A 13,617-nucleotide genomic window follows, 5' to 3' on the forward strand; every position below is an offset into this window, starting at 1 on the left:
AAAGATTTCAAATAAACATGTCAGTCTTTGAAAACTACTGATTAATTTTGAATTCCAATTTGTTGTACGTAATTTCTCGAGAAATGGTTATTCCAAGTTGGAGCCACCGACCATGCAATTTCTCGAGAAAGAGCACAACAATTTGGAATTCCACGTTGTAACTCGCAATATCTCGAGAAATGACTTATTCCATGTTGAAGCCCAATAAGCAAGAGTGGAAATCTGATTTGGGCCTATTACATGATGGAACACCCTGGAGAAATACCTTTTCAGTGTGAAGTATGTAGTAAAAGATTTATTCGGATTGGAACTTTGAATGAGCACATGAGGACACATACTGGAGAAAAACGGTTTAAATGTGAAGTATGTAATAAAAGTTTTAGTCACAGTGGACATTTGAAACAGCACACGAGGACACATACTGGAGAAAAACCATTCAAGTGTGAAGTGTGTAATAAACTATTTAATACGAGTGAGAAGCTAACGGTGCACATGAGGACTCATACTGGAGAAAAACCATTTAAATGTGAAGCGTGTGATAAAAGGTTTAGTAACAGTGGACAGCTAATGATGCATGTGAGGATACATACTGGAGAAAAACCATATACTTGTGAAGTATGTGATAAACGGTTTATTCACAGCGGACCTCTGAACGAGCACATGAGAATACACACCGGGGAAAAACCATATAAGTGTGAAGTATGTGATAAAAGGTTTAGTAACTGTGGACCTCTGAATATACACATGAGGATACATACTGGAGAAAAACCATTCAAATGTGAAGTATGTGATAAGCGGTTTAGTAACAGTGGAAGTCTAAATGAGCACACAAGAACACATACTGGAGAAAAACCATATAAGTGTGAAGTGTGTAATAAAGGGTTCAGTGTAAGTGCAAATCTGAAAAAACACATGAGGACACATACTGGAGAAAAACCATTTAAGTGCGAACAGTGTAATAAAACATTTGGGCAGAATGGACATTTATCAATTCACATGAGGATACATACTGGAGAAAAACCATTTAAGTGTGAAGTATGTGAGAAAATGTTTAGTGAAAGCGGAGATCTGAAAAAGCACATGAGGACACATACTGGAGAAAAATCATTTAAGTGTGGAATATGTGATAAAAGGTTTAGTAAAAGTGGAAATCTAACAGTACATATGAGGATACATACTGGAGAGAAACCATTTAAGTGTGAAGTGTGTAATAAAATGTTTAGACAGAGTGGAGATTTGAATATGCACATGAGGACACATACTGGAGAAAAACCATTTAAGTGTGAAGTATGTAATAAAATGTTTAGTAAAAGTGGAAGTCTTAATATGCACAAGAGGACACATACTGGAGAAAAGCTGTTTATGTGTGAAGTTTGTTATAAAAGGTTTAATGGAAGAGGTGAACTGAAAAAGCACATGAGGATACATACTGGAGAACAACCTTTTCAGTGTGAACTATGTGATAAAAGGTTTAGTCACAGTGGAAATCTGAATCAGCACATGAGGGTTCATACTGGAGTCAAACTATTCAAGTGTGAAGTGTGTAATAAAACATTTAATTCAGATGAACATATAATGATGCACATGAAGATTCATACCGGAGAAAAACCTCTTGTATGTGATGAAGGTTTAATCTCAGTTGTAATTTGAATGAGCACATGAGGACACATGAAAAATATTCTAGATAAATTCCAATAGTTTTGAAAGTTTTTATGATTCACAGCAATATAAAATGTCTTTAAATGAGTTCTTGGCAATCCCAAATGTCAATGAGCGCATTGTTGTAGTTGCAATGAATAATTTAAATAATTCCTCAAGAATTATATCTGAACATAACTGGAAACACTGCTGATAGATTTCCAAAGACTGATATGAACAGGAATGAATTCCTTCTTTACAAAGCTACTGTTTCTTTCACTTAACCTGTTACATAACATAATGCCTTTGGTCCGTATTCAAGAAACTCCTTAAGTTGAGTGAGAAACTCATTCTCACAACTTAAAATACCTGAATTTGACCATCTTGTGAATGTCCACTCAATTAATAATTCAGAAAAAATGGTCTCCTCAAATCTGAGTGAACTCACTTGAGGGCGACATAATGCTGAATGTATTAAGTGTTACTGAAATATCCAGTTATGAAAGTGTAAAAGATACTTGCTGCTAATGAGATGCGTGGGTACGTGGGAAAGCCTGCCAGTAGCTTCTCGTGGGTCGGTGGTTCTTCCCTGAGTTTTCCAGGGTTCTTCCTCCACCATTTATACTGGCCGCCATGTATAGCCTATCTTGTGCTGAAAAATGGCCTTAAACCCAACAACAACGACATGCTTGCATCTTATCAGCTTTTTTATAATAGGCTGTTTTGTGGTTAGTATAAAATATGAATTATAGCAAAGTAAAGAAAAAAACGCTGTGCTTATTGGACTGAAAGGGAGAAACAGGTCTCGCTAGGATTTTAAAACTAGGAGTCCAGGACTCCCATTTTAGTAAAAATGGGAGTCCCACCAGCAAAAGTTGCAGTCCCCTCCCAGAAAACTATGCAGATTATAAGAACTATTGGTTGCCATTGAGTTTAATTTCTACATTCTTTACAACACTGAAATAGTGCTTGTTTGTCCATCAGAGTGAGGCTGAGTTTTGTCAATCCAAGGAAGCTCTTGTTCAAAGCACTAAGCTAGGCATCACACACTTCTTACACTTCGCTACTGTCTCATCCAAACTATTACTAGTTCTAACAACTTTACCACTCTCCTGAATCTCATTACAATCTTTGTCAGTTTGCCAGTGAACCCCAAAATACTAATTCAAGTCTAAGTCTCAACATGTCTTGATACTGAGGTCAAGTGCACTGCTTATTCCGCTACACTCAGAAATGAACACAATAATGAAAGCTAAAATTGTTTATTTGATGTACTGTTATCAATGACCACATGTACATCTCTGGGTCTTTCTACCTCTGAATTCAAGCACTGTAAATATCAGCACATTTTCCCACCCAGCTGCCAGTCAAAGCCTTTGATCTTACCACCCAGCTATTTCGGCATGTTCTTGTGATGTACTCTTATAATGGCGACATGTACATCGGTGGGGGGGAGGGTGACTTTCAGATAGTAAAGTCTGTCATTGCAAATATCAACACAGCTAACTGATCAACACTTTTCCTACACAGCATGTGGCTCAATCTTGACTGGCAAGCCTTTGAATTTTGCCGTCCACCTATTATATGCATACCGAGGACTCCTGCCTAATTGATTTTCTGCATCCCCAATGTAAAATTGGCGTCCAAGTATGCATGATTAAGCATTTCTGAGACCTTTGAGAAAGTTGTGTTACTGGGGATTGTGCTAAGAAGAGAGGGTGTATTGTGTGGAAACTTTAAATGCTGTGGAGTTGAAAGGTTAGTGAGAAAAGAAGACGAAGAGAAGGTACACGAAAAGGTCTTGGAGGCCGTTAATGCATAGATATCTACCATATCTATAAAGTATTTTTAATTCATTATATCTTTACAAGAAAATTATTTTTATTACTTAAGTTTAGCATTTTCTGGTTAACCAACATACAGTATTTGTAACTGGTGTAAATTTGCTATTTTCATGCTGATATCTAAATTAGTACTGTAATTATTAAATGAACACATAAAGTCAAAAGTAGTATTTGTTTGTTATGACAAAAAACCAATTAAACCAAAACAAAATAAATTGGTTCTGCAGTACACATGAAATCTAAATTGTTTTTTTCATTATGCAATTAATATAAAGAAGAAAAAAAGCAAATTCTGGTTAAAAATTATGTATTAAAACTGTAAAGACTATAATTAACTCAAGTCAGATTATTTTCTTACAGATTTGAATTCATTTTCATTCTTCACTCAAAAGAAAATCAAATACACCCTGTATTAAGTTGGAAATGGAAAGTTTGCAACTAGTAATAACAGAATTGAAAAAGAAATTATAAAATTGGAGAACAAAATGCTGAAAATTGATAAGGAAACAGAAATGTTGTGTTTGGAAATTGAAATTCTTCATGTTGAAAACAATTACTGCTTGCAGAGCAATTTACATCAAAATTTTGATGTCGTTCCTGTGCAGTAGTTGATATCATTTTAAATAAGATTCTGTTCACTGATGGTTCAAATGTTGATATATATAGGTCATATGTCAATAATAATAGGTTTGTTTGTTCTTGTGAATTCATTGTCATTTGCAGCACATGATAGGCTATGCAAGGCAGACAGTTTGTTTAGTGGAGCAAGATTTTAATAAAAACAACAACTAGGAACAACCACCAATCCATGGGAAGCTTCTATCAAGCTTCATACCTGCATAGGCTGAGTATAAACTAAAATCCATGTGTTGATGTAAGATGTCAGTGATCTGTATAGGAGAGCACCTGAATACATTGAGCCAACAGGAACCCTGGGTATTAAAAGATCATAGCATATGTTTCAAATTAATAAAAGTGATTCTTGGAAATACTTCTCACTGCTTCACCATCAACCTTCCCAACATATGGGTATTCTACCGTTTCATTAAATGCATCATCTGTTTCGGTAGGATATTGTCTTAAGCATCTTTTATTGGAGATTCAACGCCATCATTTTCTTTTACCCATTTCAATACCAATATTATGCATTATTAGGGGCAACTCTAAAACCATAATGTAAACAGTTGAATCTGCATTTCATTATTACATAGCTCTGTTCTATTTTTACTCTTGTCCTGGAAATGGCCTTATTAAATTTTCTTTCTGCATCATTGTTTGGGACCAAAAAGGGTGTCATGAGGAAAGATCTACATGAGTACACAACATCCCCTAAAAGCGGCCCATCACATTTACCAGTAAGTGAAAATAATATGCATTCAATGGAAGGTCCACTTGTTAAGTTTTATGTAAGTTACTAACCTTCATATTTAATGGATTTATGTCATATAATTGTAAAGCTTATGGCTTCCACATTGCACAGATTTTGATTTGTAACACTAATTTTTAAATGAAAACGTGGTATCAGCACTAATCCTTGGACCGTAATTAATGCTAATTAAATAGTGGCATATTGTATTTTATCACATTTATTTTGATCAGTCTGTGCAATAATGTGTCTGCTTGTTGGTCAGTGAAATTTTACCCAATCTGGTAATAACTGTAATATAACTGATTACCCTGCTTATATTTTGAATTTTTTTCTTTTCTTTCTGGGTACCTATATGGATCATATAATTTATTCATCAGGCTGAAAATATTTTCAAGTATATTTTGTATTGCTATCATTTAATATTTTGTCATTGTACAAATGTATTATTTTTTAAAACCTTATATTAATAAATTCATTGTACAAATGTATTATTTTTTTTTTAAAACCATACATTAATAAATTTTACACATTTAACACATCAGTAGTATGACATAGAAGACTGTCTCTAAATACTCTGGAGTCATGAGTAGATCCTGGCCACTGAGTATCAGAGTTTGTAATATTTAAATTTTGCATCACACACCATCTGAAATTTAATTAAATTTATTTCATTCATATGTGTAAAGAGGTTATAGGAACAAATGTTTAAAATTAATATATCTTGATACATATTTAAATTTTTATCTCATCTGTAATGACCATAAAATTGATTCTGAATAATCTTTACTTTAATATGATATATCTTTCTAAGTTAATATTTCAGTTTGAATGTATTATTATCATCACTACATGATATATTATGTTTGTTTAAACTCACTGGGTTAATGACACTCTATGGTACTATTTACTGGCATAGTTTTATGTTATATTTCATAATGATAATGGCTGTCTTACAGTCTTTGTTTGTATTGTTTGCAGTTTTATGTATCCACCAAATCAGTTATTGTATTTTAGCAAGTACTACTCCATGTTCTAATATCATTACTACTATTATATTTCTTATAGACTTTCCTTGAAGGACTAATACCTGACATTGGTGTATCTGTCTGTATCATTTGAGTGTTTGCTTAATGGTATGTACTTTCACTGAAATAAAATATTTAAATTGTTGAATCATGTTTGCATCATGATGTATATTATTTCAATTATGACAATATTGAAAAGAAATATAAAACATAGAAATGTGGAATATAGAAATATAGAATATAGAAATATAAAACATACAAATATAGAACTTAGAACTATAAAATATAGAAATATAAAACAGAAATATAGAAATATAAAACATAAATATAATACATAGAAATATTAAACAAAGTACATAATCAGATAATTTATTGTATATTCTGTACCTGAACATTCAAGAAGTGAAAACCTTTCTTGTTGACATAATCCTGTTCATTTGCTTTGGTTGCAATGATTTTGATGAATGTTCCATCAGTGCACAAACTGAGAGTAGGAAATCCTAGGTATGGAAAATAAACATAATTTGGTCAGTGATGCTAAGCAATCTCACAACTGACACACATTTGATGATATATGAAATATATACATGTTATAATGCAGATGGGGGGGGGGGGCGTAATTGGGAGTCACACAAGGGAAAGCTTTGCATATCAAGGTGTCATGAAAACATAAAATGTTAGTAAAATATATTGATATGAGTGCCTGTAATTTTTTTTAGTATACATCTGTTTTACTGTATCCCAGTGACCAGAGACAGATGCATACTTATGCATATCCATATGGAGACATGATAAGTATCCTATTTCTCTTAAAAATATTGTGATTAAAATAAGCATAGCATTATTTGCATACAGTACATTTTCAAGCATCACCTTGTTAATTTATGTGAGGGACAATAATTTTTTAGTTAAGGAATTCAGATATTTTTCTGAGCCTTAAGTCATGGACTATCCATACACACATACATAGACACACACACACACACAGACACACACATACATACATACATACATACATATATATATATATATATATATATATATATATATATATATATATATATATATATGATTATTTTATGATCGAGTTATATTCCATGTAATAATTTTGTTAAATGTAAGTACTCATCCATGTATTTATCATTATTTTCCAGTAGTTTAGTATTGATCTGTTTATCCAGCCATCCATGTACCTATTCATGCATTCAGGTATCGATCATACATGTATATGATAAGTAGCTATGTTGTAGTAATTAAAAAGGGTTATTTATAGTCCAATGACATTAATGGAAATATATACATGTGTAAGAAAGTTAATGGTATGAAATTTAGAATAAAATTAAAAAGTATACATATTGATAAGTAATAAGTAATTTCTTTAAAAATATAGAAACTTTGGACCTGCAGGAATAATAATAATAATACAATTTTAATTGTAGGACAATGTATAAATTGCACCATTTAGAACATTCAAAAAGTTTAAGAAAAATGATATAAAAGAGTATACACTCGCATATTGACAGTGTATCTGTTTCATTGCTGCATTATATTCCATTACCATTTCACCATTCCGTTCAGAGATATATTGGCTTGAATATTTATAATGCATGTTTTTAGAGAAGGGGAGGTCACTAACATAAATGCAACAAAAAGCAGTTTCTAAGGATGCATACTCACCAACTATTATGTGGAATTGTTGTTTTTCTGTTGTCAATTCATCATCACTTGGAAACTTTATGTAGTGGTGAGCCAGAGATGATATGGTCCATGCAAATCTGATTAGAACATGGTTCATTTGCTATAACCTCATGCTGTCCCCAACCAGTGGGATATGAGCTCCACTTGCAAAATATCAAACGGTAAAGAGCATCTGACATTGCAATGTAAGTGATCCAGACCGATTGGTTTATGATGATAGGAAATGTTCCAAAAATTGTTACCAAAAATAAAATTGTGTATTTTCTAAATCTAAATCTTAGGAAGCATGCTTCATCATCCACATCATGTAAGGCTGGACTTTCCTTAGTTCTTGTCAGACCCATTCTCCAACATGAATATTGACGATATGCATACATCATTTTTAGGTGTATTCCATGAGTTAGGTAAGATGTTATTTCATTTATTTGAATGAAATCCTCAAAGTTGAGTTGAGTGGTTTCCATGTCTTAGATTAGTGAATCCTGATTTGAGGGCACACTTAGGTATTTGAGGGAAAACTCAGATCTTAGATTTGAGTTTGAGCTTGTATTTCAGGAGTGTCATGAATAATGGGCCTGGAATTACTTATATGTGGGTTGTTTGTATTAGAAATCTCCATCAAATCGTCAACAAGTTTTCTTCCAGAGTATTCCAAGCTTGTAAAAAGATCAGGCCTTGGACTCAAATTGGAGTAAACATATAGCTTAAATGTGACTGTTTTCTTTAAATAACTATCTATAATTGTGGACAAAAGTTGAGCACTCAATGTAGATATACACTGCACCTCCCCTCTTAAAGAAATTAGTGTTTTCCTGGTATTCAAAAATACATTTGGTATTAAACTGAGATAGGAAGACGTTTCTATATCTTATACATGTAATCTAAATGTGCCTTGCATCAATGTTGATTTCCTGCAACAGTGATCTCCTACCCAACAGTGATTTTTGTGTTTCATTTTGTTAATGAAAATAAGAAGGTTGTGATCGCTGATTCAAATAATTGTATAAGGAGCTGAACTAACATACACTTCAAAATGTTGTATTGTTAGTATGAAACACAAGTATTCTTTCTTGATTGTGAAATAATTTATCTGGAGCTTGTTTAATATTTTTAAAGTAGAAAAATAATGTATTAGATGATCCACACCATCTGTGTGTTTTTGAATCAGTACTTCACTAAGTTAAAAATGCCTTCTACTAACTTCACTTGACCTTGTCCCACATTATGTAACACAAGTATGTCAAAATTCACTTTGAACTAAATTAGCTGTCAATTGTTCATCACTGAGCCAATCAAAGAATTTACAAAGGGTGTCTCAAGTGATTTTTCTTCTTATCATTGTAGATGATGACGTCATCGATTTATGTGTCCCAATTGTCTTGACCATATGTTATGATATACATTAAATGCTGGTATGTTGACTGAGCATTTACATACCAAGCAGCATCACATAAAGACCGTCTGGAGTTGCAAATGCCGAAATCTCTATTATAATTTACTTTTATTGGAGTGAAATTTACCAGAATCCTTTTAATGCGTCAGCCGTTGTAAATATTTTGTACTTTTCTTTTGTCAATGGAATCATCTGTTCTTGGTATTGGAAATGAAGCCCGTTTTTCTGACACTGTTGACTTTTCTACTGTGGCTTGTAGAATGTATTTTCTAATTTTGGAAGAAGAATATATATTATCTCCATTTCTTTTTCATTAATCAATAAAATCATTCTCCAGTTAATATTGAATTTCTGTTTTCAATTCAGAGGATTTGTACTGTAAGGGTGGAGTTGCATTGTTGTAGGTTCTGTGATCTGCATGATAGATTATATGTATTTGTCTTGGAACATCAGGAAATAAGTGCCACTTTTCACATAATGCATGTAGGTGTTTTACTTCATGCTTTCCAGTGGTTGTAGATGTGAATGTTTCCGGTTCGTTTTGTTTAATATTTCTGAAATCTGAAGGTTTCCTAAACCAAAGTCACTACAACCAATATTTTGTCTATCTTAACTAAAATACTCCTTTAATATATTTATATGACAGAAGTTGCTTTGGGGCCCTAGGTGGCTCAGCGGTCTAAAACGGTTACCGTTAACAATCACTACCATCTCACCTTTTGTCTACTTGGTTTTGAGTCCCAGGCTCAGCCAATGTGGGTATGTGAGAAAGCTTACCAGTTATTTCCAGTGGGACTGTGGCTCTTCTCGGTTTTTCATCAGTAATGTCATTAGGTCAGTTTTGCCTCTTTCCTTTTGTTATCCCTTTTCTAGGTCACATTATCTATCCTTCATGACTTTTGTCTAAAGTAACATGCTGTGCAACCTGTGGAATATTAGCATTAATAACCCATGAAAGTGATGTTGCCAAAGCATAAGTCATATAGTGATGTAGAGCAGTAACTGGCAAGACTGCATATGTCACTACATCTGCCCTAACCCGTAATCCACTTCGCATTGTTAGACCGCTTCCATGCCGTAGTGGTTAGAGTGTCTGCCTCGGATGTGGGAGGTCGTGGGTTCGAACCCCGGCTGAGTGATACGAAATAACAATAAAAATGGTACTAACAGCTGTCTTGCTAAGCGCTCAGCATTAAGAGGTTAGTGTTAGGACTGGTCGGCCTGGTGTCAGGTTTTTTTTGACTGGGTGGGACATGATGATGCATGTCTGACAAGATGCCCCAGTGCTAGACATCACTATAAAATGCATATGACTGAACATTTCTTAAAGCAATGTTAAAATCCAAATTACACACAAAAAGTGATTAATAATTTCTTTTTATATTTGATCTGATTCGCTTCTGCATCGTGATGTATTATCTTGACAAAAACAAATATTGTAGATTAATAAATGTAAATGTTAAAGTTATATAACTATCTAAAAGCACTCGTTTATTTGATATGCTCTTGGAAATCATCATCGTTACAGACAAACTTCAGTAAAATCATGAGAATATTCATTCAAATATCAATCCCTGCTTGCATCAGATGATCTCAATTAAAGGACTCAATTTTCTCTATATACTATATCATATAAACTTTTTAATTTTTGTATGTTGGTTTCAGTTGGCTAAGTTTACACAGTTGTAGCTATAATATCAATCCTATATTAATCAATTTATAAGCGTGTTCCGGAATATGCCAAAAATTGCATATAACATATTTTGAGCTTCTTTGATAAATCTGTTTGATACATTCAAATGAAACAGCCATTTAAGTCTTTTCTGTTCTAGTTATATATATATATATATATATATATATATATATATATATATATATATATATATATATATATATATATATATATATATATATGTGTGTGTGTGTGTGTGTGTGTGGGTGTGGGTGGGTGTGTTGCATGCAGCAATTCCTCACTATGAAGTATGTTTTTTCCCAGCAAAATATGTTTCTGCTATAAAAACTTCTTGGGAAATTCACAAGCTGTATTATTAAAAACAGATTGCTCCCCAGGTTAATGCCGTGGTGGAGCGGTCGTAGTATAAATGTCAATATCTGGTGTTTTCCTTTTTTTGTAGTCTGTGCGCAAAAGTATTAAACGAAATTTTATATATATATATATATATATATATATATATATATATATATATATATATATATATATATATATATATATAGACTTTGTGGTACATTTACATGTGCTAACCGCTTCTCAAACTGCATAATCACGTTTGTTATCTTTTTTGCTGTTGGGAACCACTTTGACACTATCTTTTTTCGCCTATCTTTTCTCGTACCTACCACAGATAAACATCCACCAACAGCTAATGAGGGGCAGTATATATGGCAAATAAATACCCGAAATTGTCTTATCGCATCCTAAACGTGTGAGTCAATTCTCAATTTACAGACTTCGATAACAAGGAAGAAGCTAACAAAACTGCTTTTAACATATTACAAGTGAATGGGGATTCGTTGTAGTTAAACGGATATTTAGCTAATATTATGGAAGACAATCCTCATATTGTACAATATGTGGTTGTATGTCAAAATGCATCAAAAGGTCGATGCAAGTCTACAGATTTCTCAACAATATAATCGTACGGCGTGCCTGATTTATTTCTTTTCAATGGTATACTTGGGTGTTGGTGGCCGAATGAGAATCCTTGATGCACCTGTGGAAAATCCATAACTGAAAGTGCTAAACCAATTTTTTATTTTTTTAGAAATTAGTAGAAGTTGAACATTTTATACGTTTTATAAGTAATTCGGTTGATGAGAAACGCTTACGAAATTGATGTAATGTTTTTGCAACTTCCCATGTATGGAAACAAAAATATACTGAGAATTTTGAAACAGACTATTCCCGGCAAATGCAAAGCAATCTCGCTTCACATGTCCAGTTGGTATGCAGACTAGATGTGATATAACTTCTTGGAAAATTATAAACTCGGTTAATAATATTAAACAGGGTTTGATAAATTGAACCGTGAACTCTGGGGAAAAAAGTTCATGAAGATCGTGGGGTTGGTCTTCATGTTGACCTTTGGAAGGCATCATTTCAAGTGCATTCATAATAGAAATGTGGGATATTTTGTTTTTACACATTGTAAATATTACTTGCCAAGATTAATTGACGATTGTATCATCGTGACACAAATAGGATTTTGACCCGAAAGAACAAACAACATTTGATCAAAACAACATTGTTCCAATATTTACAGAAATGATATCTTGTTGACCCCACAATAGTACAACGCACACAACAGGCCGACACGGTATATATATATATATATATATATATATATATATATATATATATATATATATATATATGGCTACATGCTGTAATGTTACAATAACATGATGTGATATGAAATTGACAATAAAAAAGTAATATCTTTCACATGGTTAAGTTTTAACTTTCATCGGTTCGAATTTGGAAAACGTTCAATGGTTGGCAAATGAAGGATACTGTGAAGTAGGCCTACATGATGGATATGCCTACAGGGTACAATTCATGACTTTCTTGTAAATTTATATTTTCTGTCCTGGAAATATGACAAGTGTTGCTATCACAAGTGCAATGATACGTTACATGGAAACCGTTTTGTGGAATAGCACGTGGACTGATGAATGAGCCACTCTGGTTAGTAAGTACAGGAGTTTACATTATCAATCGCATTATTATATTTTGATTAAACTGGAACGGATTGTGGGTGTTCAACAAAGTAGAAACCAGTTTGACATAACACATTTATGGTTTTGGCTGGCTTTGCAGATGCACTTGAGAGAGTCTGGTTTTGTGTTGTCAGTGACGTGTATAACCTGTGTCTGAAGTATCACACATCTCAGTCGGCGTGTGTGTGTGTGTTTGTTTGTCTGTATCTGTGTGAAAATAATTTGTTTTGGTGTTATAAAAGTTGGAAAGACCTTAAGTTCCTTTATCATTGTAATTCTTATAGTTATTTATCTATTGTTGATGTTGGATTTATAACCAGACTGAGATTGAAAAAGTAAGATTAGCAAAACAGACAGATTTATCTGCTGAATGGGTGAGAAATAAATATCCCTATTCTGTAATTTTAGCAGCATGGAAGTCATTTTGCGTTCTTGGCATGCGCCAACGAAATTCGTTTTGTCAAAATTAAAAATTGTTTAGGCTTACTAAGTCATTGTTTTCTTGTTGTTTTATTTGTTTAATTCGGAGGGATAAAATCTTATTGAAGCATAAGAGTGGCCCTAAAAAGGGCTCTTGTTTTTCTTCTTGATCTTTTTTTGGTTTCTTCTTTTCCTCCACCATCTTCTTAGTCTTGTAATAGCTGTTGTCTTCTTCTTCCTTTCTCATTTTTTCCTCATCCTATTTCTCCGTCTCCTTTCCCGTTTTCTTTACTTCATTTGCTTCTTCATTTTCTATCTTATCATGTCACTCTCTCATCCTTTTTTTACCAATTTTTCCCCTCTTCATCCCCGTTTTCCTCCTTTTCTTCTTTAATCAGTTCCCTCAGTTATTCCTTAGCTTTTTTAATGTGCGGGCTACAGGCACCATTTACAATTCTAACCAAGAGCACTTCCACGATACCTATCATGTCC

General features: G+C 33.2%; 1 protein-coding gene across 1 annotated transcript in view; it reads left to right on the forward strand.

The window, feature by feature from the left end:
- Nucleotides 1–215: 215 nt before the first annotated feature.
- Nucleotides 216–13,617, forward strand: part of LOC149783861 (uncharacterized) — a 93,590-nt gene continuing 80,188 nt past the window's right edge. The window contains exon 1 of the mRNA XM_089932923.1: nt 216–1,641. Coding sequence (XP_089789049.1) covers nt 241–1,641 — 1,401 coding nt within the window. The 5' untranslated portion in view covers nt 216–240. The remainder of the gene's footprint in view (nt 1,642–13,617) is intronic.

The sequence above is a fragment of the Sinohyriopsis cumingii genome, chromosome 14, assembly GCF_028554795.1.
Source record: "Sinohyriopsis cumingii isolate HCF-2022 chromosome 14, ASM2855479v2, whole genome shotgun sequence".
NCBI lineage: Eukaryota > Metazoa > Mollusca > Bivalvia > Unionida > Unionidae > Sinohyriopsis > Sinohyriopsis cumingii.